Source organism: Trachemys scripta, chromosome 19 (genome assembly GCF_013100865.1).
Source record: "Trachemys scripta elegans isolate TJP31775 chromosome 19, CAS_Tse_1.0, whole genome shotgun sequence".
NCBI classification, from domain to species: domain Eukaryota; kingdom Metazoa; phylum Chordata; order Testudines; family Emydidae; genus Trachemys; species Trachemys scripta.
Genome location: NC_048316.1, coordinates 15018865 through 15043171, shown reverse-complemented (window position 1 = coordinate 15043171; position 24307 = coordinate 15018865). Strand labels below are relative to the sequence as shown.

General features: G+C 41.3%; 1 protein-coding gene across 2 annotated transcripts in view; it reads right to left on the bottom strand.

The window, feature by feature from the left end:
* CAPZB (capping actin protein of muscle Z-line subunit beta) overlaps positions 1-24307 on the bottom strand; it is a 107795-nt gene that overhangs the window by 17748 nt on the left and 65740 nt on the right. For both annotated transcript variants that reach the window (XM_034753193.1, XM_034753194.1), the window contains exons 4-6: positions 22956-23069; positions 2102-2243; positions 1423-1539 (exon numbers count right to left, since the gene is read on the bottom strand). In XM_034753193.1, the coding sequence (XP_034609084.1) occupies positions 1423-1539; positions 2102-2243; positions 22956-23069 (373 nt within the window). The remainder of the gene's footprint in view (positions 1-1422; positions 1540-2101; positions 2244-22955; positions 23070-24307) is intronic.

Sequence of the window (24307 nt, the reverse complement as noted above, 5' to 3'; positions counted from 1 at the left end):
CATTGTCATGCGGTGCAAGGCCATGGCCACAATCAAATCCTTGGTCTTCATTTCACGGCTAAGATTGAAAGTATTAGGAAAGCCTAGTGATAATTATTTATCCCAGTCACCATAACCCAGGTATAATTACTATAAACATTTTGAACAGTACGTAATGCACAACTGACTCCAGATGCATATTTTTGCTTTCCCATCCGTTTCTTCTGCAACATCAACATAGAAAAATCATGCAGGGCTATTGCAAATTTTTGGTGCTTCCAATAGCAACACACTGCTTCAGTTCTGCTATGTGGATACATGCCCCTTCCCCCCTTTACACCTGGCATAGACACTCACAGCAATATGAACTGTTCTACTCATTTCAGAGTATGCATTGTCTGCCTTATCGCAGGCAATGTGTGTTTTAGAGATTCTCATTGTGGAGCTGACTTACTGGTGGTGGCCAGCATTTCAATTAACCACTACTGCCCATAAAATGTGCCTTCGACAGCCACACTTGTGACTATTGAGACAAATTGGGCACCCTACTCTTAAAAGTTTGACCTTCTTCTGCAAAGGCAATGCAATTAAAATGGTGGTGTGAAGAACCAACAACTAAAGGGAGGGATCAACAGGATTTGTTTTACAACATTCAGGTACAGTAGCAGCTAAAACACTTCTATAAGTACTGCATGTTTTCTTAGGAAAAATGCAAAGAAAGTTATTATACTCAACAAACAAAATAATCCTACAGAACATGCAAGATACAGGATTAATTTCACAGGCCAGGTTGGCTTTAGATAGTGACATTTTTATAATGCAGCCTGATCTTGTAAGGGCAGGCAGGAGCAAAATAAACAAGTCCATCTGTAGTTATGCAAGATCTAACCTAAAGAATATGAATCAGGAAAGCATGTAAGTAGAAGCTGTGAAAATTCAGCAAGGCCACCTCAAACACAGCATTAAAAGACTGACAAGGAAACCCAAATTCCTACTGAATTTATGATTTTCGTTAAGAACGTTACCACCATCAAGAGAAGCTTCATGTGGTGCCAGGATAAGCACTGAAAAGTGTTATTTGTTTTAATGAATTGTGATGGTAGGAGAACCCCCGTGTGTATACAGCACCTAGCACAAAGTGGCCTCTCATCCTGATTGGGGCTTTTGGGTGCTATTGCAATACAAATAATGAAGGACATGTCTTGAGCTTGTAAAACTCTGGGTATGTCTACAGAGGGATTTAAAAAGAAGAAAAATAGCTGTATAGACATTTGGGCTTGGGCTGGGGACCCTCGGAGGGTGGAGGATCCCAGAGCTCAGGTTCCAGCCTGAGCTTGACCGTCTAACAGCAATTTCTAGCCCCTCAACCCAAGCTCCATGAGCCTGAGTCAGCTGTGGCCTTGCTTCGCAGACATATCCTCTAATGCTAGTATATTGTAGTACCTGTCTGGTAAGGCTTCCTCCGAGGTTCATGGTACCGGAACCAGTTTTGTTAGTTTGCAGCCATAGCATCACCGTGGAGGTCAACTTGTAATGGGCAGTGCGACCACTGGACTTTTCCTGAACGGGAAGGGGAGGAAAAGAAGATGGAGAGAGAAGTTAAAACTTAAAACCTAAAAGATGGCGAAGCATGGGGGAGTCACATCAGCAGCCAGAGGATTGAAAAGCATAGCTGAACGGCCAGACTGAAGCAAATGTTTTACATTTTAAAATGCTCTCTCTCTCACACACACACACACACACACACACACACACACACACACACACACACACACACACTTTTCTAAAGGCAAATCTAGTTCAAGAAATTTACTCCCCAATGCCCCATTTTTATTACTTAAATTAGCGATATTTATCTGCAGACCTTTAAATTAAAAAAAGCTCACGGTTACAGGCACAGAAAAGAACGTATTTTCAATCTTTCTGGGATCCTTTTGATTACAGCCCTGACTTATCTTCATTCAAATTGCTTAAGGGACTTTTAAAAAATTAATAGAGGATAAGTTTACACAGCCCCAACATAACATTGCATTGTTCAGCTGAGCACCTGTACGCCTTTATTGTCTGGAATTAACTGGCTTTTGTTTTCATTTAGGAATATCAGCTGCCCCCCAGGATGTACCTGAACTTCCACCACATGAATGGAATCCCAGCATCCCTTAATCTTCTTTGATCCGTCTCCAGCTTTCTTAATAAGGATCACACCAGCAAAGCCATGATCCAGATCCCAGAGGTAGACAGAGGAGACTCCACCTTCAAAATACCTGTAAGAAGAGAGCCAATAAAGATCCCAGATAAACAAAAGTTCCCAGATTCCAGAACTTTTTTTTAGACTGCTGTTGAGAGCCTACTAGATACAAGGACTTAAGTTTTCATATTTTTACATCATTCATTTTAATAAAAATAATTGTACTTTTCTCTTAAGGAAAATAAAAACCTTACATAGGTTAGCGAGAAACAGCTATTTATGGACATTTATCCAACTTGAGCGAACAACTCCTCCGATTCCAATTAACTGCAACTGCTGTTACAGAGAAAGCTACAAACCAGGCTGAAAGTAAGGGCTGTATTTGATAGTGTAGTTTTTCCTTCTCACTACTGAGAGTGTCTGGGAGTTCTTTATAGCAAAGTCTGCTAATTAAGACAAAAGGGAACAGATAGGTGGCTTTATGCTATAGTCTGAAGTTTGTGTGAAGAAAACTGACATTTTGATTTATTGCTATCAGAGTTAGACTAAAACTAAAGTTCTTAGGCTATGTCTACACTACCCGCCTGAATCGGCAGGTAGAAATCGACCTCTCGGGGATCGATTTATCGCGTCCCCGAATCGACGCTCTTACTCCACCAGCGGAGGTGGGAGTAAGCGCCGTCGACAGGAAGCCGCAGAAGTAGACTTTGCCACCGTCCTCACAGCGGGGTAAGTCAGCTGCGATACGTCGAATTCAGCTACGCTATTCACGTAGCTGAATTTGCGTATCTTAAAATCGACTCCCCCCTGTAGTGTAGATGTACCCTTAGAAACCAAGGGCCAGTCAAACAGTCTACAGAGGACCGTTGGGCCAGCCAAAGTGGCCACCATTGATGGCACCACACCAGGCATGGTGTAGTGAAGTTTCCAGATCTGGCTCAATCCTCTGAATACACAAATCTCTGAGGTGGCCCTGCAGGCTGTGCCAGGTGTCCACGGACAGTTTGAGCGTATGCTGTTGCTGGGATGGACAAAAATATCCCAGCACATGGCTGAAAAGAATGCACCTCTGATTTTGAATACAATGAGTGATTGAAGGAAGGCCAGATCTCTATGAGATGACATTTTTCACAAAGTCAACCAGTTTATGTTCAGGATTTGGGGCTGACAGCACATATAGAATGTCTCTAGCCACTCCAAATCTGCTTGTAAGAGGTTTCTGACCCATACAGCAACACAGATAGAACACAGACTTGACAGATCCTGAACTTGTCTCAGCACAAATACATTTTTGCACCCCTAAGCAAGAGATGGATTGCATGCAGGAGGCTGGTACTTTGCTTGATGCCCACACTTAACGGCTGATGTAGGCCAATAATCACTGGGGTTCCAAGTCACCTTGGAGTAGCTCAGGTGGAATACCATCAGGTCCCGCAGCACACCCATACCATAACTTTTGGATGGGTCTTTTACATTTTGAGTGATGAAGGATCAGTGTTTGTCCCTGGATCTGCAGCCATGTGCTTTGCCGAGTCTCATAGCTCCAGACAGTCATCGGAAATGCCTGGTTCAGCACATTTTCATAACGTGTTTGTTGTTTTCCTTCTGTCCGGACCTTGTCCATCGATGAAAAGGGAGAGCCACCCGATTTCTTGATGGGAACGTTAGGTGGCTGTTTATGGCTGCCACTCAGGCATGTGATGGCTCCACTGGCTGATGCAGATTGTTGTATTTCAAGCTGTCTATCTCCCAGAGAGTTGATGTAGATCCCACGGTCACATTTTGTCATGGCCCAGAAAATGCCGTTCAGCTGTTTACGTACTTGGACATCTTGCTTGTGTGCTTCTGCCTTTTTCGCTAATATATCAGAGACCTTCTCAGAAAGCCTAGGTTACTTACATGACCATCTCATACTAATTGTTCCATTGGTGAACATGTAACATAGCATTATGTATGCTCCAGGCAGGCAATCTCCACATTGTCTGAGAATGTACTGAGGGCCACTGGCTAGGTTTAAATATTAATCCACCTGGTATCCTGCTTGGGAGCGGGTATAAACCAGGAAATAAACTTAAAACATTGAATCTCTCTTCTTTAGTAGCCAAAAAGTACATTCTTGCAAAACTGAGAGAACTATGAACTCTGTAAAACCCCACACCTGCTCTTTTGCTGATCTAACTGCTTTACACCTTTCTTACCACATTATACATGTGGTGGATGAAACATCTACTGTAAAGTAAACAGATATAGTAGGGATTGGGGAGCATACGATTTACTTTTAGCAGACCAACTGTAATCCTATAGCATTTTAGCACAATTATTACAGTTCCTTCTTAGCAAGTGTCTACAGTGAATTTCAAGCTCTCCTTATGCAAGAGATGTAAAGCATGAATATTCTCCCACAGCATGCAGAAAACTGAGATGTTAGTAATTTAACTGCTACAGCAAAGAATTTCAGTCCCTGCTTCTCTTAACTTTGTACTTATAGGAATTTCCATGACACTCTCAGCTATAAGAGTTCAACTCTCATGTCATAAGGCTTAAGATCTGTCACACCATTTAATAGCAGGATTTAAATGTGGCTTTTGTTTCTGCTTTAGCGTTAACTAGTTTCTCATAGTGCTAGCTATTCGTCATGACTGGACCTGATGTATAAACTACCAAGCTGACTGTTCATAATAGTGTGGTTCTAATGCTGCTCAGTCAGTCTGGTGCAAGTACAGGAAGCTGAAAAAGCCAAGAGACAAGTGCTCATATAGCTATAGACATCTAGTTCATTTTGTGAGTGTTCTTCCTTCATATGCTCACCAGGTACACCTATGGGTATACACAATATCAGAGAATCCATGTTTTGAGGAATGCAAGAGCAGATCACACAACTGAGAAGGCTGCTTGAGTGGTAGCCCCCCACATTGGAATAGTGGCTCAGCAGCCAAGGGAAGGAAAATGTCATCCAGGTTAAACAGTTTTGCAGCCCTAACTTTAACTGCCTTTTGAGGAGCATGTTCATTTACATTTACAATTGATTTCATGTTTCCCTTCAGCAAGAAAGGAAAATCCCACTCCATTATTCACATGACAAAAATCTATTTTCTAACTGCATTTAAGGTTTGATTCCACATGCTGTTCATTTTGGATCTCTGGATATGCTATAGACAGTTCCAGAAGTAAAATGCATCCTCCCCACTCAGTGCCCACAGAATAGTGTGAAGACAGAGAAAGATTATTGTAAAGGAATGTGGCCTACTCTAATCAAATATTCTCTCTGCATCTGTAGGACACAAATCAAAGCTTAAAAACAAATCCCTCCCCCCCCCCCCCCCGCACACCATACAAAGAGACACCAGTGCTACCCAAATTCTTCCTTATTGCACATATGTACCATCATACTAAAGAATGCTGAAGACTGGGAGACAGTTATAAACAGTTAATTCAATACTACAGCAGTTAGTGTCCAGTGAGGGACCTTCACTATGGATCAGCAAGCACAGATGTGGCATTTAGTAACAAAGAAGCATATAGTACTGTCCTATGAAGTATTGTTATCCAGAGACATTACCCCAATTAAAAAGGGAAAGCCTTTCAACTGAGCAGACATGCTGAAGCCAGAACTCTGTTGGGTTACCAAAAAACCCCGTCACACTCTCCTGACGCCTGTGAGAATGGATTGTAACTTCTGCATTGATCAGTGTGCCTTGCAGTTCCTCAGAAAACTGACCAATGCTTCCTTGGAGAAGAGAGCAGAAAGACTGAAAGGCTAGAGAATAGAAACTACATCTGCCTCCATAGCAAGTGTGCTAAAAATCACTGTGGGTGAACTGGCAGTCAGTGAGATTATTGAAGGGTATACAGACAGTTTCCCCATTATACATTTTATGAGCTTGCTATGAGCCTGAAACATTAATTAAGAATGGGACTACAACAAGGTTTTTTGGAAATTTATTCTTACCTACTGTACTTTGATCCTAATGACATGAAACAGGAAAAAAATAATTTTTATGTGGTTCACATTTATGAGATTTTACATAAAGGCTTTTGTGGGTATTTTAAGAATGTGCTAAAATGTTGTTTGAAACCACATAAAACCATCTGAAGAACCTCCCGCCAGAACTAACAGCACACACATGGAAACACTTTAACTAGTCTTTGTATATTTAATGAATCAAATATAGTATTAATATTGTTTTAAATACTAACATGCTATTTCAATAAAGTTACTTTGCCATAGCCAGCTTAGGTATCTTGAGACCCAAACGATAATGCAAACAATTGAATGCAGTCCTGTTCAAGGGATGAATGTTAGCTGTATGCTTCACCAATATTTGATTATTCCAAAAATTCATTGGTTTTCCTGAGAAGAAAGTGTATATCACTGATCAGAAGCACTAGATTTCAGCCAGTCACATGGAGACTAAATTTTAGGGTTCAGGTTTTATTCCTCCCTAATCAATTTTTATAAACCATACTGATGTGGGACATGTCTGATAAATACATAAACCCAGGACATCATGTTTAGGGAACTTTTCTTTAAGCTTACTTTCTCCAGGAAAAATAAAGATGATGCTACAGGTTAATTGGCTACTATAACACAGAAAATTGGACAGAGATTGGCAGGAATTGAAATCTACATTTGTAAGGATGGATTTGCTGCACAAGGACTGGACTATATCCAAGAAAGCTTTGTCTGACACAGAAAAAACAGACACACTTAATAAAAACGAAGCAGAAAGGTGGGCAACTGACTTGGAAAATTCTATCTTCTTTGAGGTGACAGTCTACATGAATCCCTACTCTTGATCTATGCCCCTCTGAGCTTTCTAGATTGTTGTAGGTGTAACTGCAGCGTTGGGTAGATTATTGTACATCTTCCTCAGAAGCATCTGGTTGCTAGCCACGGTGAGAGAGAGAGAATACTGATGAGATGAACCACAGGTCTGATTCAATATGGCAATTCCTATCTTCCCGTGCAACTTCTGGTGCTTTGCAAGGCTTCCCAAATGTGAATACATTTTTCTAAAGCTAATAAGAATAGCTGGGAACTCAAGTCTTCTTCAGTTTAAGGACTGGATATCTCAGATTATTCTTTGGCATGGAGGAGGGGGCAAGATTTTGCAGTAAGAGAATACTAAAAAAAATAATTTTTTTTTGGTTATGCTAACCACCCACCACCCTTTATCAGAAGGCTGCACTGCTGATTGACACACTCCTATATTATGGAGGCTTCAAGGGGTAACCGACCTTCAATAAAGACTGCTGTAACTGTTTCAGAGACTTAAAGTTATGTTTCAGGAAATATTTACTGTGCACAAGAGGTTGATCCCTGGAGTTACTGAAAAGGCATTACATCCAATATATCAATAACTCTCGCCATCTAAAGTTCAGAGTAGCATGCCATTTTTCATTGGAACCCCTTTATAGTTTGAATGTCATGGTCAGGTACGCAGATTTTATGTCCATTACTCTTCAACCACAGAACTCCTGGAAAAAAGTTTTTTTTACACAAAAAATGTCACACTAAAATAATTTTTTTTTAAATGACCTACTTTATGAATGTGAGAATAAAAAAATATTTAAGTTAAGAGAGATCCAAAGCTTTATGAAGTGTTTGAAGTTTAGGTGGGTGGACACATAGGATGGAAACTTGTTCAAGGAACTCTAGAGAGTAAAAGCTTGGCCAGAACAAAGCTATAACTTCAAAAGAGTTGGGTTGGGGGGGGGGGAGGGGCGTGAAGTTTCCCTTCTCCCCAATAGCACCCCCTAAAAAAAGGGGGACAGATTGATTACTTTATTTTACCATTAAAGACCAGATTATTAATGATGTTGTTTGGTGCCATTGGAAAGCTCTTTCCACAACACTTGGTATGAATTTTGGACTATACACTGGGAAAGTGAGTTTCCATCACACTGCAGTGAAAACAAGCTATGGCTCTCAATTTCACTAGAACCAAGTCACATCCATAAAAACACTTGGGCATTTTCCAGTGGGTAAGCTAGTGCCAAAGACAGCGGGTGGGTTTTTGTATCTGGCTCATGACTCTTGCAGCACAACATTAAGCCACAAAACCCAGTGCCAACTACCAATACCATTTGTTTATGAAAACCATTTTAAAATGTTAAGTGGTGCTTTAGACTGGATTTAGTAAAGTGACACTGTTCACTTTGATTTTTTCTAGATAATTATATAGATGCTTCTTGCAATTGCAGAGTGTAACAGGAACAGCTGGCCAGCACCTAGAAGTGAGTCTAAGTCTCTTAATATTGATAGAAGAAAAAGTCCTATTGTCTCCCAAAAATGCTTTTGAGCATTCGTCTACAAACATTAAAATCACCACCAAAAGGGCTGCTGTTTTCTGGCCGTTCTAATGGGTGACTGAATACCACCGGGAGGTCAATGGAGGAGCCTATTTGAAGCAGAAGTTTAACTGACTGGTAGGAGACACGACAGAACAATTTTCATCACGTACCTCCCCCATCCAAAACCAAATGTTGCCTTGCATTTTTGCTTTTTAAGTATAAAAAAAAATGGCCAGTTTCAGCAAGGAAAGAGGTGTTGTCAAGCCATTTATTCAAATTGACTACACATTACTAGCTCATGGATGGAAAAAGATTTTAAGGCTACAGGTAATCAGGTAATTTCACCATTTACCTTCTCCCCATCCCAGATTTACAGCAGCAAGAAAATACAGAATACTGTTCAACAATAAAACAACAGGCATGAGAATGCACAGGACAGTTTGATATAGGGGAAAACGAGCAGGAAATAATGGTTTTTACTGGCTCAATTAGAGATAATTCAAAGTTCCTTTATTCCTTTCCCTTCATCTCACACACAATCAGGAATGTGGCCATATGAAGTTCTTTAAGGATGTTCCCTGAATACTAGAAAGGGTAAGATGTTTGTGTCCTCAGTCCCGTTTAATGAACATGTCCCAAAATATGCCTGTGGATTCTGTACAGGTATTTAACAGGATTTTTTTCCAGCACACACAGGTGCAACAGTCCTATGAGCAAGCATACCAATAAAATTAGGTATGTGTAACTTCAATGCCAGTTACACTTAACTGCACATCTGGACTGCAGCTGGACGACAAACTGCAAGGAGAGCTATAAAGAGTAATAATGCTGCCTGCATGTTAGGAGAACAGCATTCAAAACAATCAAACAGCTAAAAGTCAGAAGCTGCCTAGAATCTTGGAGTTTGTGGCTTTCAATACATTACCATTGTCAAAAATGACATTCCCCATTTAGTTTCCCCAAACATTCAACTGTACTTAGTGCTTGAAATGTCATGACCAAAACCTCTCTGAGAAGTCACCAGCAAACTACCATTAGCCTCCAACACAAAAGACTGAGTCACCTCGTAACACCATGGTCTATCTCCAGTTACAGAACAGGCTCATTAAACCATAGGAGGCAGAGACTTGCAAGCAAGTCTCTCACCTATACCCATCAGTTTGACCAACAGCAGGCCATTCTGTAGAGAGCCCGCTGCATATTTAATGAAGTTGCAGACAAGTTTTACATTCTGCAAACTACAATTGCTCACACATGCTGTTCCAAAATAAACTAGAATTATGTCAGTCTCTTAAGAGGCAAACTGCAGAGGTACACAGTGAAGTCCCAGACTTGTTTAAATAAGTAGTTCAGCACCTAGACGTACATAATTACAGAAAGGGTCCTAGTGGAGGTAGTGCCGTAATCAGGACGGGGCGAGCAGGGCAGCTATCCGGGTGCAAAGCCGGGAGGATGGAAAAAACTTTAAGAAGCACAAATATGCTTGTTCGCCTCAGGCGCTAAAATGCCCAATTATGGCTCTGGGTGGAGGCCCCAAAATCTAAATACTGGGAAGGGCCTTCTTCCCTTCCTTCGGGGAAATTAACACAAATACAATACGGGGTAAACAGCTTCAGACAGCAGTCTTGTGACAAACTACAGCAAGATACGCTGAGTTACAGATCTGCAAAACATTGACAGGAATTAGATCTTGAAGGCTCTCAAACTATTTACACCCTTACAAACTAGGCTGGAGAACTCTGAAGCACCACTGTCTACTCCACCTGCTGTCTGGGTGTGAATCTAGGAAGTGCAGGACAAGTCACACTGCTGCTGTAAGGAAAGATGCAATAAACCTAGAGTTGAGCCTCATTAAATTCACCAGTCATTCACCTTTACTGATCTACACAGAACAATCTCTGTATTTGCACTTACCACTTGGGAACATGTTATTTTTATTTGAAGCATAAAACTGAATATTAAAATATATTTGGCAGAAAAGATGGGAGGCCTAAAATAAACTATTTCTTGTGCATGAGCATTAAATGTACTGAAATCACGCTTGGCACAGATATTGTATGGCATATTAATTCACACATCAAGTTTACTCTAGCCAGTCAGGTTACAAGAAGGACTATTATTCGCTGATGAGTTAGCCTTCTGACTAGGGTTGCCAACTTTCTAATTGCTGAAAATCAACACACACACACACACACACACACACACACACACACACCAGCCTTCCCCAGACCCTTCCCCCGTCGCTCGCCGCCCCACTGCTCCAGAGCTGCAGCCTGATACCAAGCCTGCCTGCCCACGAGATGCAGATAGGAGCAGCCCCAGCTGAGCAGGGGCTGATGTGGGTTGATGGCCTGGCACCACCTCTTCCCCACTCCCCCGTGGTAACCGAACTTTTGGTGTCCGGTTGGGCACTGCTAGGGGTCTCCTTTTTGAGCAGACTTTCTGGTTGGAAACCGGGCACCTGGAAACCCTACTTCACCGTCTGATACCAACTTATTCATTAAAAACATAGCATACTTTTAAGACACTGTGGGAGAGCTTTCAGAGATGCAAAGGGCAGTGTAGTACTCAACCTAAACTGAAAGGATCCTCCACCACTTTCCAGGTTCGCGCCAGAGTCAGCAGATGTGGATGGTGATGCTCCTGAGCTCCCCTGTCCGGATCGTAACGGTCAGATAGTCCAAGGGCCAGTTTCAGATCTCGTTCCTTATGACTGTGTCCAGACCTGTAGCTCAGTGTACCTTGACTTTCCAATGGAGTTAGGAACCTAACTGACATCAGTGCCTTTGAAAAATCTCCCCTTGTACTTTTAAGAATAAACTGCTCTATTCTGAGCATACATGTATATTCTCTAACCGAGATTTAGATGTTCAGCAATAAGACAAACTGCTATAGGAGCTAGAAAGTTTATCCTTAATCAGTCTAACTATCTTGTTCTGATGTATCTGTCTGGCCAAACATTGTCTTGAAGGGGGAGTCAAGAGCTTTGGAATTAGCAAGCAACCAGCTGCACCTACAAATGTATGGCGATGAGCACAGTAAAGTGGCTCAACAACAGGGACCCAGCATTATTAAGGGGTAAGTCCCTAAACATCTAGGCTTGGCTTTTCAAAGGAGTCTAGGAGTCTGGAATTCTGATGGACACCAGGCACCCGGACTCCCTGAGGCTCTTTTTAAAATCCCAGCCACAGAGGGTAAAGCTGTAATGTTCAACAGGCAGCATGGTCTTATGCAAATTAAGTTTGTCTTGAGGAATCAAAATTTTTGTAACAATCATAAAATTAGAAAAGGGACAAAGTAAGTGCCATTTTAGGTGGATTTCAGTAAAGCATTTGATTTTGTGCTACAAATTCTTACTTCAAAAATCATTTCAGATTGGTTTGGACAGTAACATGTGGCTCAAGAATTCGCAAAGAGCATATACAGGACAGATAACCATAATTTAAGAAAGTATCTAATGGCATATGCACAGACAGGTATTAGGTCACTTCTTAGGTAGCGTTAGTGTCTAATTAATAATCAGCACATTAATATGTACACAGATTCTGCTGAACAGAGAGGAGTTCTGAACACCAACCAGAAATAAGCCTATTGTTAGAGAAACTGATAGAATTCAGAGAAATAACCCAAGAGTGATGAGAGGCTGGAAGCATTCATTTGCTAAGGAAAAAAAAAAATCAAAGGTAAATGCACACATCTTGATTAAAAGGGTGACTGGCGGGGCATGAGGGGAAGAGGATATAAGATAATCCATAAATAACTGAAGACAAATACCAGAGAAAGGATTTCAGTGTGATAATGAGCATAGCCAGAAAGAACTGGAGAAAGTTAAATAGAAAATTTAGTGTGAATATTACAGAAGACTTCCTGATCGTGAAGTAGGAGACTATGAAATGGTTTCCTAAGGAAGTAGCAGAACTCCTTTCGTTGCTTGGGACACTGAAACCTATGCTAGGAACATGTGCTGTGAAGACAATGCTGGATCAGCAGGGATGACCTAATAGGACTCTTCCAATTCTTGTGTTCAGATTTTAAGACACTAAGGATAGGGCAGCAAGGGAACCCAAGGCAGAGAACAACTCTGAGGAGCATCAGAATGCTCAAAGGTGCTTTAGAAGGAATTCTGCATATAGATGCACCAAAAATGAAGCACTGCAGAAGAGAGAATCAGGTCAAGAACAACTGAATGATGTTTCCCAATATGCTCATCTTGCTCTCCTCTCTCACCCCTTTTAAAAACTCATCCCCGCCTGCATAATTACATAGAATAATGCAAAGCTGTCTCTGATTAGGCTTTGAGCTGGCTAAAGTTAAGGAAGGGATCCTGATTCAGCCCTAACTGCATTTTCTTACATCTGAAGAGTTTGCTGGCATAACCGACCTGTTTTTAATTCTGTAAACATCTGAACATTAAAGTGACTAGCATTTTGGTGATTTAAGCCCGTCTTATGAGATGTCATCTTGGACTTATCAGTCGAACCCAGAGGCAAGACTCATGGGTGACATAATCCTGATGTCACACCCTATTGTGCAAAGCCCCAGCCAGCAATGGGATAGAAAATCTCAAGTTTCCTTAGTGCTGGGATGCATAACAAACACATCTGGATTCAATCTGCAGAGCCCTCACTGTGAAAGCCACAGTAACTATCATGCCTGAAGAGAAAGCCATCACAAAGGGCTAGTAACCATTAATGAGGAACAGTGAGCTAATGGTAATAAAGTTACTTCAAAGCTTTCCATGGTTTTTAGTTTGGGCAAACTAGGTTTACATCTAAACACAGACAGAACTCTCACATAAAGAGCTCACAGCTGCCTAATCACTTCAAGAGCTGAAAATTACACTGCAGGCTGGAGAAATCTGAGCTTCAGTGATTGTACCCCCCACCTCCAATGCACGGTACTGGTGGCTGATGTAAAAACTAAACACTAATTATGCCTCCAACACATGTATACTCTGTTTCCTTAGTGGAATCAGGATAGTTACTTATACATCTGGTTAAGCACACATGTAAAAATGTTGCAAGTGGTGGCATATTAGTATTTCTTTCTGGTAGCACCCAGAATGCACGAAGTATTTTCATTCAACAAGTCTCCCCATAGGCTTTACAACAGAGCAGTGTCTTTAGGAAGAAGGCACAGCCATGTATGTGTGAAAAGCTGACCAAGTAGATTCACAGGGGCTGGCAATGTTCCCTCTAATTTTTTACATTCATGTGCAGAATGAATTTTGTTATGTGCGCCAATATGGAGGTGATGTGTGGCCAAGGGGTTTGGAATGTGGGCTCAGGGCTGGGGGTGGGTGGGTGAGGGCTCGGGGTGGAGCCGGGGATGAAGGGTTTGGGGTGCAGGAGGGGGCTCAGGGCTGGGGCAGAAGGTTAATGTGCAGGAGGGGGCTCAGGGCTGGGGTAGAAGCTTGAGGTGCGGGAGGGGAGGGGGGTTGAGGGCTCTGGCTGATGGCTCTGGGGTGGGGCCAGGGATGAGGGATTTGGGGTGCAGGCTTTCCCAAGGCTGTGGCAGGGAGAAAGGACTCCCCCCAGCCCTCTCTCACCGCAGCAGCCCAGGGCTGGGGGAGAGGCACCTCTCCCCGCCTGCGTGGCCCTTCGTAGCCTGCCGCACAGCTTAGAGGGAATTTAGGCTGGCACCATCAGTAGAATAAAGTGGGTGTAGAGAAGTGGGATAAGATAAATGTGTATGAGAAGCAGTTTTGAGGATGTTTACAAGAAACTTGAACATGATGTGACACTAATGGAGAAGCCAGCGTAGAGATTTAGAGAGAGGAGCTGATGCACAAGGAGAACAAACAACAAGGAGAACTATTATTTGACTTCAGCAAATGAAGTCTGTACAATACAAAGTGATTAAAAACTATAGGCAAAAAGACATTGACATGGTTGACTCTAAAAAGAACAGGATAAGATATCAGCTTACCTAGGTCAATGGGATTGTATTGTTGTTTCTGACCAACAATCACCTCAATCCATCTACTAGAAGTCTTATATCTATGTATAGTCATATGCATAGGGGAACTTGGTTGTAACACTTCTTCCTCAAGCTGGAAGGACAAGAGTGGTGGACACTTCGCTTAGGCCACGTCTACTATACTGAGAGCCTCTGTAAATCCATGAACTAAGAGCTCTATGGCAGGAGTACCATCAGCAGCACTGTTAATACAAACTGAATGCTTGAATAACTTACTCCATTTTGGACACTAACCAAGTCTTCAATTCAACAGAATAGTGGGCGCAATGAAGTGTTACTCAGCCAGTGCATTTTCAGAAATGAGATGATTAAGACTATGAGAACACGTTGTGATCTTTCAAGTTGTCACAGACAAGGACTTAATAAATCCTATTTAACCCAAGAAAGACCAAAGAGGTTCCCTAAAATGGAATGTCAACATTTAAACTTCTCCAATGTTTAGGGTGACTAGATTGCAACTGTGAAAAAACGGGACAGGGGTGCGGGGTAATAGGTGCCTAGATAAGAAAAAGTCCCAAAAAACAGGACTGTTCCTTTAAAAACAGGACATCTGGTACCCTACCCATGTTACTGAACTAGCCAAAGGCTGCCAGGACTCATCTACCTGAAATCGTTTTCTAAAAAAATCCAGACAAGAGGCATCTTTCCACAGGGAAGTCTATTTCAATTCACTTCAGAAGCCTCTTCTTCTTAACAATAAGGGATGATTAGATTACTTAAAGCACTGATTATCTCCAACCCTAAACAAAAGAACATGGAATGTAAAATAGTTACATTTATCCAGACTCACTGGTCCTCATTATGCTTTGATTTCAATCAATTGCACATATGCCCATTAAGTTAAGGGCAATAAATTACAACCACGTGTTTGAAGGAATATTCTTCGCAGTGTGGGAAGTGGAGAGGCAAGGATTTAACCGAACTGGGTAAAATGTTAGATTGCATATGGGAGTAATAAACTAATGAACAAAAGGATATTAGGACATTAGCTTTAGGCAGTATAAGTGTTAAATCTGGCAGCAAGAGATCAAAATTAAAGTTACCATTTCAGCAAAAGGTCTGCATTTCTGTGAAATACAACTAATAACCTTAAAACCATATATGATATGTATCTGCTAGGGACTGAATTAATACCAAGTTTACTTCTTCTGACTCAAGTTGAATTCACTTCTGCTCTCCACAAGTGTTAACCCAACCCTGCCTGCCCAGCAAAATGTTCTCCTGCAGCCCCACCCCGACACACACACACACACACACAGTTTCTCCCAGATTTATAGATTTGTGAAATTAAGGTGCACCAACAACTATCTGAAGATTCCTGTGAGAATTTAAATTAAAATCAAATGGAAGGAACAGGGTAAGGTCATAGTTGGCAAGGAGAGAGGAGTTTAGCATGGCTGAATGAAGTAATGATATGCAGTTATGAAGGATTAAATAGGAATAAGAAGGCTTACTGACAGAAAAACTGGGAGACTGTTTCACAACAAGAGATATGGGGCAATCCGTGGAATTATTTAAAACTAGATTGGACAGGGCACCAGGTATACATGGGAATGAACAATTCTGCAGTGGCTACATAGGCTGAAGATACCAGCAGCCTAGTAGTATCTTAATGCTCAAGATTCTACTTTTCTAAGCAATTCTATATGATTTTGTAATACAAGCTTCACCCAACATGTTTTCAGATTAAAGTGCTGACATCAAATGAATTGCCAATAAGTAGTCTAGGGAAGACCAACATTTAAGACTCTGACACTAGTGAACAAATATGAATAGATTATCTAACAGATTATTTATATAAAGCCCTAACACTGTTTTTCTGAATCACCCCCTCTTAGCCATTCCCAAACAGGATCATCACTTGCTACATAGGTTCTGATGGTTCATTCATGTACGTGACTTGTTCCCCACCTGCAGATAAGGGGTTAGAACAGTATTCTAGAGGATCTAAGGTGTAGGCTGAGCAGTGCTGGCGCAGAGAACCCCAGGAGCAGCCAATTCTTTGAACAAAGTCTGAGCTGAACTTCATGCAGTATTATTGTTACTTTAAATTAATAAAAAACAAACCCCAGGACAGGGGAGAGTCTGAACTCTGCTCTGACTGCCTGTATTTGAAAAAACAGTTTGGGAATAGAACCTGCTCACAAAAAAACACTCAATTCTTCAAGAGATGGAATTTATTTCTCTTCCACCCCAAGAAATGACATTGGAATAATCAGTCCAAAATCTTTTAAAACCAGAAAATGAAGCATTTGCCATATGGAATGAACTCTGAGAACCAAGGGCTTAGCATTACTTTGGGCCTGGTCGAGAAGAGCTTTGCTTTTATCCAACCTATTATTCTTGCCCGCAATCTCCCAGACTGACAGCAGTAATTCCGGACAACTGCTTACTAATGAGACAACGTCAAAGTCAGATTATTTAAAGATGACAGATCTAATTTAGAATTCAAATTCAGAAAGCCCTAAGAGAAGACAATATGGTTCCCAATTTTAAAATAATCATTTCACATCAGAGAGATAGCTCTACAAGATTCTTCTAACCCAGGGATCGGCAACGTTTGACACGTGGCTCGCCAGGGTAAGCACCCTGGCTGGCCGGGCCAGTTTGTTTACCTGCTGCGTCCGCAGCTTCAGCCAATCGTGGCTCTCACTGGCCGCGGTTTGCCACTCCAGGCCAATGAGGGCTGCGGGAAGAGGCGGCCAGCACATCCCTCGGCCCGCGCCACTTCCCGCAGACACCATTGGCCTAGAGCGGTGAACCGCAGCCAGTGGGAGCCGCGATCGGCCGAACCTGTGGAAGTGGCAGGTAAACAAACCGGCCCGGTCCACCAGGGTGTTTGCCTTGGGGGGCCGCGTGCCAAAGGCTGCCGATTCCTGTTCTAACCTCTGCTTCCTGATATGCTAGCAGCATCTCTGGTGGAATTTGCAATATAAATTGTTTTAAGTTATCTACACAATTGATCTCAGTTGCCATGATGAAGTGCATTGCAGCATCTTACTGTCATTGGGGGCTCTGACCAATGACCAAACAACTTCTGTTACCTTGAGAACAGTGAGCAAGAGGTACTGACAACTAATCAGCAAAGGAAAGTGCTGGAGTTAAGATAAAGCAACAAAGCCCCAAAGTGCTTGCGCAAACCCCAAGATGAACTCTCACTATGGAAGACATTTAACTGCCTGGGGAATATATACTAGAGCCTGGAGTTCTCATTAAAATTCTTCTCTCAATTTTTTTTTTTTTTTTTTTAAACAGCAGAAATTATATTTGCTGTTTAAATTTTATATTAGCTGTTGGTAATAGGTCTGTTACCCCTCTGGCATAAACATAACAGCACAACTGTTTCAGGCTTCACTTTCAAGTATTGTATATAAAATATCCTCTAAACTGGAGGAAGAGGGAGATGTTTACACTTAGCCTGTTGAATCACTGTTGTAATACACTCAGCATCTGCTCTAACAACCCCAGAGGCACTACTGTCATCAAGGAAGTTCTGGGGTTCCCTTCTCCTTCATCTGCAATGCAGAAGACAGGCATAACAAAGCAAGCAGCGGCAAGGTGCCTTCAGAGGTGTGGCTTTAAGTTTGCCACACAAAGCGTGGCTAAAAGTTGTATCACTTCAACGAAGAACCTATCTGTTCAATGTGACTGACATTCTGAAGTGGTGAAAAGGAGTTTCTAGAGTATCATTCAGAAGCATATTTGTATATTTCCTGCAAAGTGAAAAGGGTTACTAAGACGTGGTTCCTTTAGAGCATGAATTCCTTCCCTCCCCACCCCCCAAGAAAGGCTGTGTCACTTCAATATAAGCCCACACTAAGATAGTCAGCAGCCTACTCAGTTTTCTAGGTTCACACACAATAATTCCAAACCTGGTTTGAGACATTTTACAGCGCTGAGAGGTATCTGGCTTTTACTGGGAATTTATAACCACACTGGTTCAGTGTTTTGGAATTGCTGCACCATTCAGGCCTTGACCAGTGCCACAAAAAAGCACTGCCAAACCAGAGGGATCAGTGACACCTTTAGTCAGGCACTTCAAGAATCAGAGCTACTTCTGGTTTTCTCATGGACGTGCAGCATTTTTTCCCCCCAGTTATAGCAGGCCATCAGAACTGCATCATTGCAACTATCATATTGCTTTCCTCTTTCAGCTCTCCGCACACTTAAATTCCCACGATTTCAGCAGCTGTTACAGTGGTAACTGCTAGAGTCAGAAGCAATATTTATTCTATCTGAAAGCTTGAAATCCCCAGTTTTCCAGTAGTATGTATTGTTCACATCAGCTGCTAAAGTCATATGCAACTGAAGAAAGACAAGAGGCTGTTTTTTAAAAAGCTCCAATCTTCCATGATCCAGGATCTGTGAACACCATTCAGAATTATTAATTTTTAGTTATGCATTTTTTGAAGTCAGAGCAATCATGGATTGCCAACATCCAAACCCAGCTGTGTGTTTAAGGAAAATTCAGACTCAAGGACTACTGTAAGAAACTACCTATGCTGTTCACATCTTGCCATGCCTGCTTCAGCTAAAAAAAAAAAAAATTAAAAAATAAAAATTAAAAAAAAATTCCAATTTCAGGCATAATGAACATTTACAATCGTCATGTTTCCCGGTCCCTGTTTGAAAATTCTCCCTAAGCATAAAGGAATTTTAGGATAATTCAGGAAAATAGAAACCATACTTTTCTTCCTTCAGTGCACTTCTGAAATGATCAAAGTTCCAAAAAGACTCCTGCCCCCATTGCCACTCTTATTTAGTCTGACTGCTCTGCATGTCAGTGTGTAGTGTCTCAGTCATTTCTGACTGATGACATAAGAAAGAAGTCTGCGTAAGGAATGCCTCACACATCCCCTTTAATAACGTAGCCTCTCTAAAAGTTGGCCTGCCAAACTGAAATATTAACTCTGAATGCAATTTCCTTTTATCAATTTTTTTACTTCTGTATTATATACTACACTCCAAACCTGTTGCAGCATGGTTCACCTAAATATTAAAGAAATCTGTGTTGCTTCCTGCAGATTAAACTTGTTTTGAAAGGTAGTAAATCCATCTGATGAGACAGGTACAATTAGGACCACCTTAGTTCCACAGACCAATTCATTTTCATCTCTTTAGGACCTGGTCAGTGACTAGAGACTTCTCTTTGCTGGAAAAAGATGGGGCTTCTATTCTCAGTGGATTGCTAGAGTCCTTAAATATTGCCGTAAGTAATTAACAGCATCTGTTTTCAACAATATGAAAGCAAGTTGTGACTGTTAACATCAAGTTAAATGTAGTAATAAAAGTAGACATGCAGTTACAATTTTAATCTTGGCTACTGGGATGCATGGCTGAAGTACCTTCACCAACTCAAGCAGTAAAATTCTTGAATTTTTTTTTTATTAAATATACAAGAAGAGAAATGTGGTTAGCTATTCCCAATTTCATGAACACACTGAATACTCCCTGTTAAAGAGCACGAGTAGCCTCAGTTTCCCCATATGAATGATGGGCATAACACACTGACGTATACTTAAATCCAGTACTAGCTAGTCAAAATGTAACAGTTGTGTTATATTATTTTCAGAGTGTGAATATGATTGGGTATCACTGCATTTAATCAGCAGCACTGCAATATGCAATGGAACTCGCTAACTAAAATGATTAGGTGAATCAATGGGGATAATCGCAAGCATCCAATAACGAGAGCTATTTAGACTTGATAATCTATGTTTACAATAACTAAAAACATTCTCCTCCCTTCAAACAAAACTACAGGGGGCAGAGATACATTTTCTGTGCAATGTCATTCCAACAGAAAATTAATTCGAAGACTTTGGTATCACAAATTACTCCAGTTATGCTCTCAGAGTCCTCTTGATGAATAGAGAGAGCTCGATAGGTCCCACTTGCCTAAACAGCACTGTACACACACTGGTACCAGATACAGCATAATAAGTGCAGACTTTTATGATCTTGCATTTTAACTGAGTACAGGCTTGGCCTACATAGTGTATTACAAGAAGTACAGGTAGCAATGTCTACAGTTAAGGCTTCCCAGTACTTCCCATTATAAGACCCTATTTTCACTTGCTAATAATGTACCAAACTAACCTTTCTGGCTGAAGTTTCACATGTAAAGTGGTTTGTCTCAGGCAGATATTGTTTATTTTAAGTTTCGGGGGGTGGGGTGGGGGAAATGGTTTAGCCATTTCCAAGAACAAAATTAGGGAAAAATACATGGCTTTATCCACATTTAAAAAATGTTTGCAACCATTTTGTTTGAGAAACTAACACTACAATGCTTTAGAGCAGGGGCTTGAAATTTGGAAGGGGTTTGCCAGTATGTCAGGGATGTGCCCTTTGTTATTCCTCTAGAAAAAGACCCCAACTTGCACAGATAATAAGCCTCAGAAAATGTTCAGTTTGCACATGCTCAGCAGAGACTTGTTAAGGGGTTTGGGCAGCTAAATTCTCTGAAGATATCCTCCAAGCTTGCTGTAGGGGCTGAGAGCAGGATTTTCACTGCAACTGTTGCTCTCAACTCCTGAGGGCCGCTTTGGTGGCTGGGTAATAGAAATGAGAGCAATGAGTGTGCTCTCAATGCTTCCCCTGCTGCCACCCAGGCAGACTGGAATGCAGAGAGGACAAGAATTTGACCAAGGTGGGGCAGCAATAGAGGGAGTAGACTAGGACCAGGAGTTTAGGAGACAGGGATGTAGACTAGGACTGGCTGGGCAAAAAGTAAGGGGAAACCAGACTGAGAGCCAATGTGGGGAAGGGGCAACGGAGATCAGACAAGGACACAGGGAGAAGAAAATAGTTTGTGATCACGTAATTAAAGATTGTATCATAACGCACAAGGGGACTGAATTTAAGTTGCCAGAATTAAGGTTGACCATGCATTTCCTAACTTTTGAGCGCTTAACTTTGCAACTTTAACATTCTTTTGATATAGGGGTGGGTGGGTGGGTGGGTGTATTATAAAAGTATTACAAAACATGAAGTCAAAACACACATTTAAGAATCTCCGTGGTATTCTACAGAAGGTTACCCTTTTAAAAAAGCACCAAGATGTAATATCTTGCCAGATAAACATTTATAGCAGGTCAGATGAACAAAAGAAAGGAAGTGGTCAAGAACTGAAAATCTTTACTTTTTGCCTGCATTTGTTAGTGCCTGAGTAGTCTAAGTATTAACCATGGTAAGTAACTACATCTAAGGCTGTGTTTTTAATCACTAGCTTCTAGTAACACATGCATAAGCCATTGAGATTTGCTCACATGCTTTTTATAGTAGTTAGAAATCTTCAATAATACAGCATTTATATTTCAGTCTACTATACATGTGTGAACTGTGAAATTAATAGAATTACTATTTACATCCCAGCAGCGACTAAGAGACCAAGGACTATACAAACCCCTTGCTAAAACTGATAATAAATCAAGCCCTATGATGAAAGAGGAGTTAAAACCCAGTCCAGCCTCAGCTTTCAAAAAAGTTATTCAGTAAGGATTTAGAAATGTTGCCACTAAAAGCTGAGAGAGAGACTGTCAATTTACTAGTGCTAAACTGTCCCCCGACAATAGTTTTTCTACATATGATCTGTTAATTCCCACTTTCCAGGCACGTGGAATGGAAAGTAATGGAGAATTAGCCAGTCTAGCCTGCTGGAGTCCAGAAAACAGGGCATTCTACTTGGTTTCAAAGTTTTTAATGGAATTCTGTCTCTACTGGTGTGAAAAAAATAGCACCTGTTTGGAAAGATACAAGTCTTACTGAAAAAAGCGACAGAGTCCTGTGGCACCTTATAGACTAACAGACATATTGGAGCATAAGCTTTCGTGGGTATGGAGCATAAGCTTTTATGGGTATTCACCCATGAAAGCATATGCTCCAATACGTCTGTTAGTCTATAAGGTGCCACAGGACTCTGTCGCTTTTTACAGATCCAGACTAACACGGCTACCCCTCTGATACAAATCTTACTGAATGATCCTTGCACTAACAGCGAAGTTAAAATAAACCAAACAACTGAATATATTTCAGTACGCTTGCAAATATTGTTTACAAGAGGATGTACAAATCACTTCAAGTCTCTTTAAAATTTACTCTCTGCTGTTGAGATTGTTTTCTTTCAGAGGACTCAGTTTTGGAGGGCTGGGAGAAAGAGGAAGAACAGATGGCTTAAGACTGAACTGGTCAAGACAAATAAGAACACAGGTCATTCCAGGGCAGGACTGCAGTTAGAAAAAGAAATGCAGGTGTGCCAGGAAAGAATTCTGCCCCTGTATCCCCTTCAGAGCTTGGCTTCAATATCAGTTGACTGGTTTGATCACTCCTTACTCTACTAATGTTACAAATGGATAAAGTATATCAACAGTCAATAAGCCTTTGTGTGCCCTTCTACCTCCAATACACACTGCAAGCCACTCTCAAAGGCTGCTAGTGAATGTATTTCCTAGACTCAAGATATGTGAATGACGGAAGCAAAGAAAGCAGAGGGTTCTACATGGTAGAATTGACCTACAAGTCTCTGTACTGGTCAAAGGCATTGTTGGCTTCCACCTCCAGCTTGCGCAGGCGAGCGGATGGCATGGCACCGTCTTCTAGAGGAGGATCGTATTTGTTACTCCATGGTGATCTGTGGGGAGGCAAGGGGGGAAAAAAAAAGAAACTTAGACAATCAAGGCAACTCTGAAAGGCTTTGAGAAGTGTAGGCTCAAACCACAGATGTTTGAACTTGCAACAAGAACTATTAATCTGTCAAAACTGGATCATAAACAGCCATTTCTGAACATTAATGGCAAGGGGACTCAGATTCCTAAAACTTGTTTATAGCTTCTAACTTTCCCTACGGATCACCTCTTATCTTTGTGTTACCAGTGTAGGTGCAGTCATGTTTGGTGCTTGGTCCCCGTCCGTCCCCCCCAAGTAGGAGTAATTTTCAGTAATGGCTTTTTGGAATTGGGGGGGGGGGGAGAAGAGTCCTTAATGGTGGAAGCCACTGAAGCTTTAGCCATTAAAACTGCTGACTTGAAAGATTTTGTATCCAGTTAGACTGGGTAGTTTATTTGGGAGTTTTTGTACACCACGAGATTTGTCAGGATTTGAGCCAATACTGTATAGCCTACAAATAAGATTCAAGTTCTCTTCCACTAACTGGTTTTATAAAACACACTACTACTTTTGTGCAACCATCAGGAAAACATTTAAACAGTATGCAAGACTTAACAGGATTTGTAAAACTGCAGATTTTTTAATGAATTTCTCCAGGTGGCAGAGATTGCGTGCTCTCAGTGAAATGCTTGGTATTAAAGGGTTGATGGAGCTTTGTGCCTGCCTCTGAGAATTTTAGAATTCCCATTTTATAAGCCCACATTCTCCTTTGCATTTCCCCTGTGAACAACCAACCTGCATATAATCATTGCTAGTTTAAAAAGGTATCCCTAGCCTTTGCATGGGTGCTTTTTAAAATGCTCCAGTCTGCTAATACACATCAGGCTTAATGTAGTCCATACGCCAGGGCCTTTTCCTTCGGTAACCGCCATTTGTTATTAATTTCTCTAAGAGGTGTCTAGCTTGACATCTATTTAACGCAAAGCACAAAGAATAGTCTGTTTCCGTCTGGCTTTGCTTCCACCACATTTCATTCCCCTCCTACTCCTCTCTGCTGGGTTTGGCTCAACAGGTGAGACACTCGGAAGAGTCAAGTCATTGCGTCACATCCAGCCACAGGAAGACTTTTCAGGTAGCAATTTCCCATTTTAAAAAAAGAAAAAACTCAATTGGTTTAAGTGAATGTTACAAGACTGTATTACTTGTTTAACAGAGAATTCTGTCAAGTCAGAAAGATTCACACACAAAACAAGGGTTCCCCAC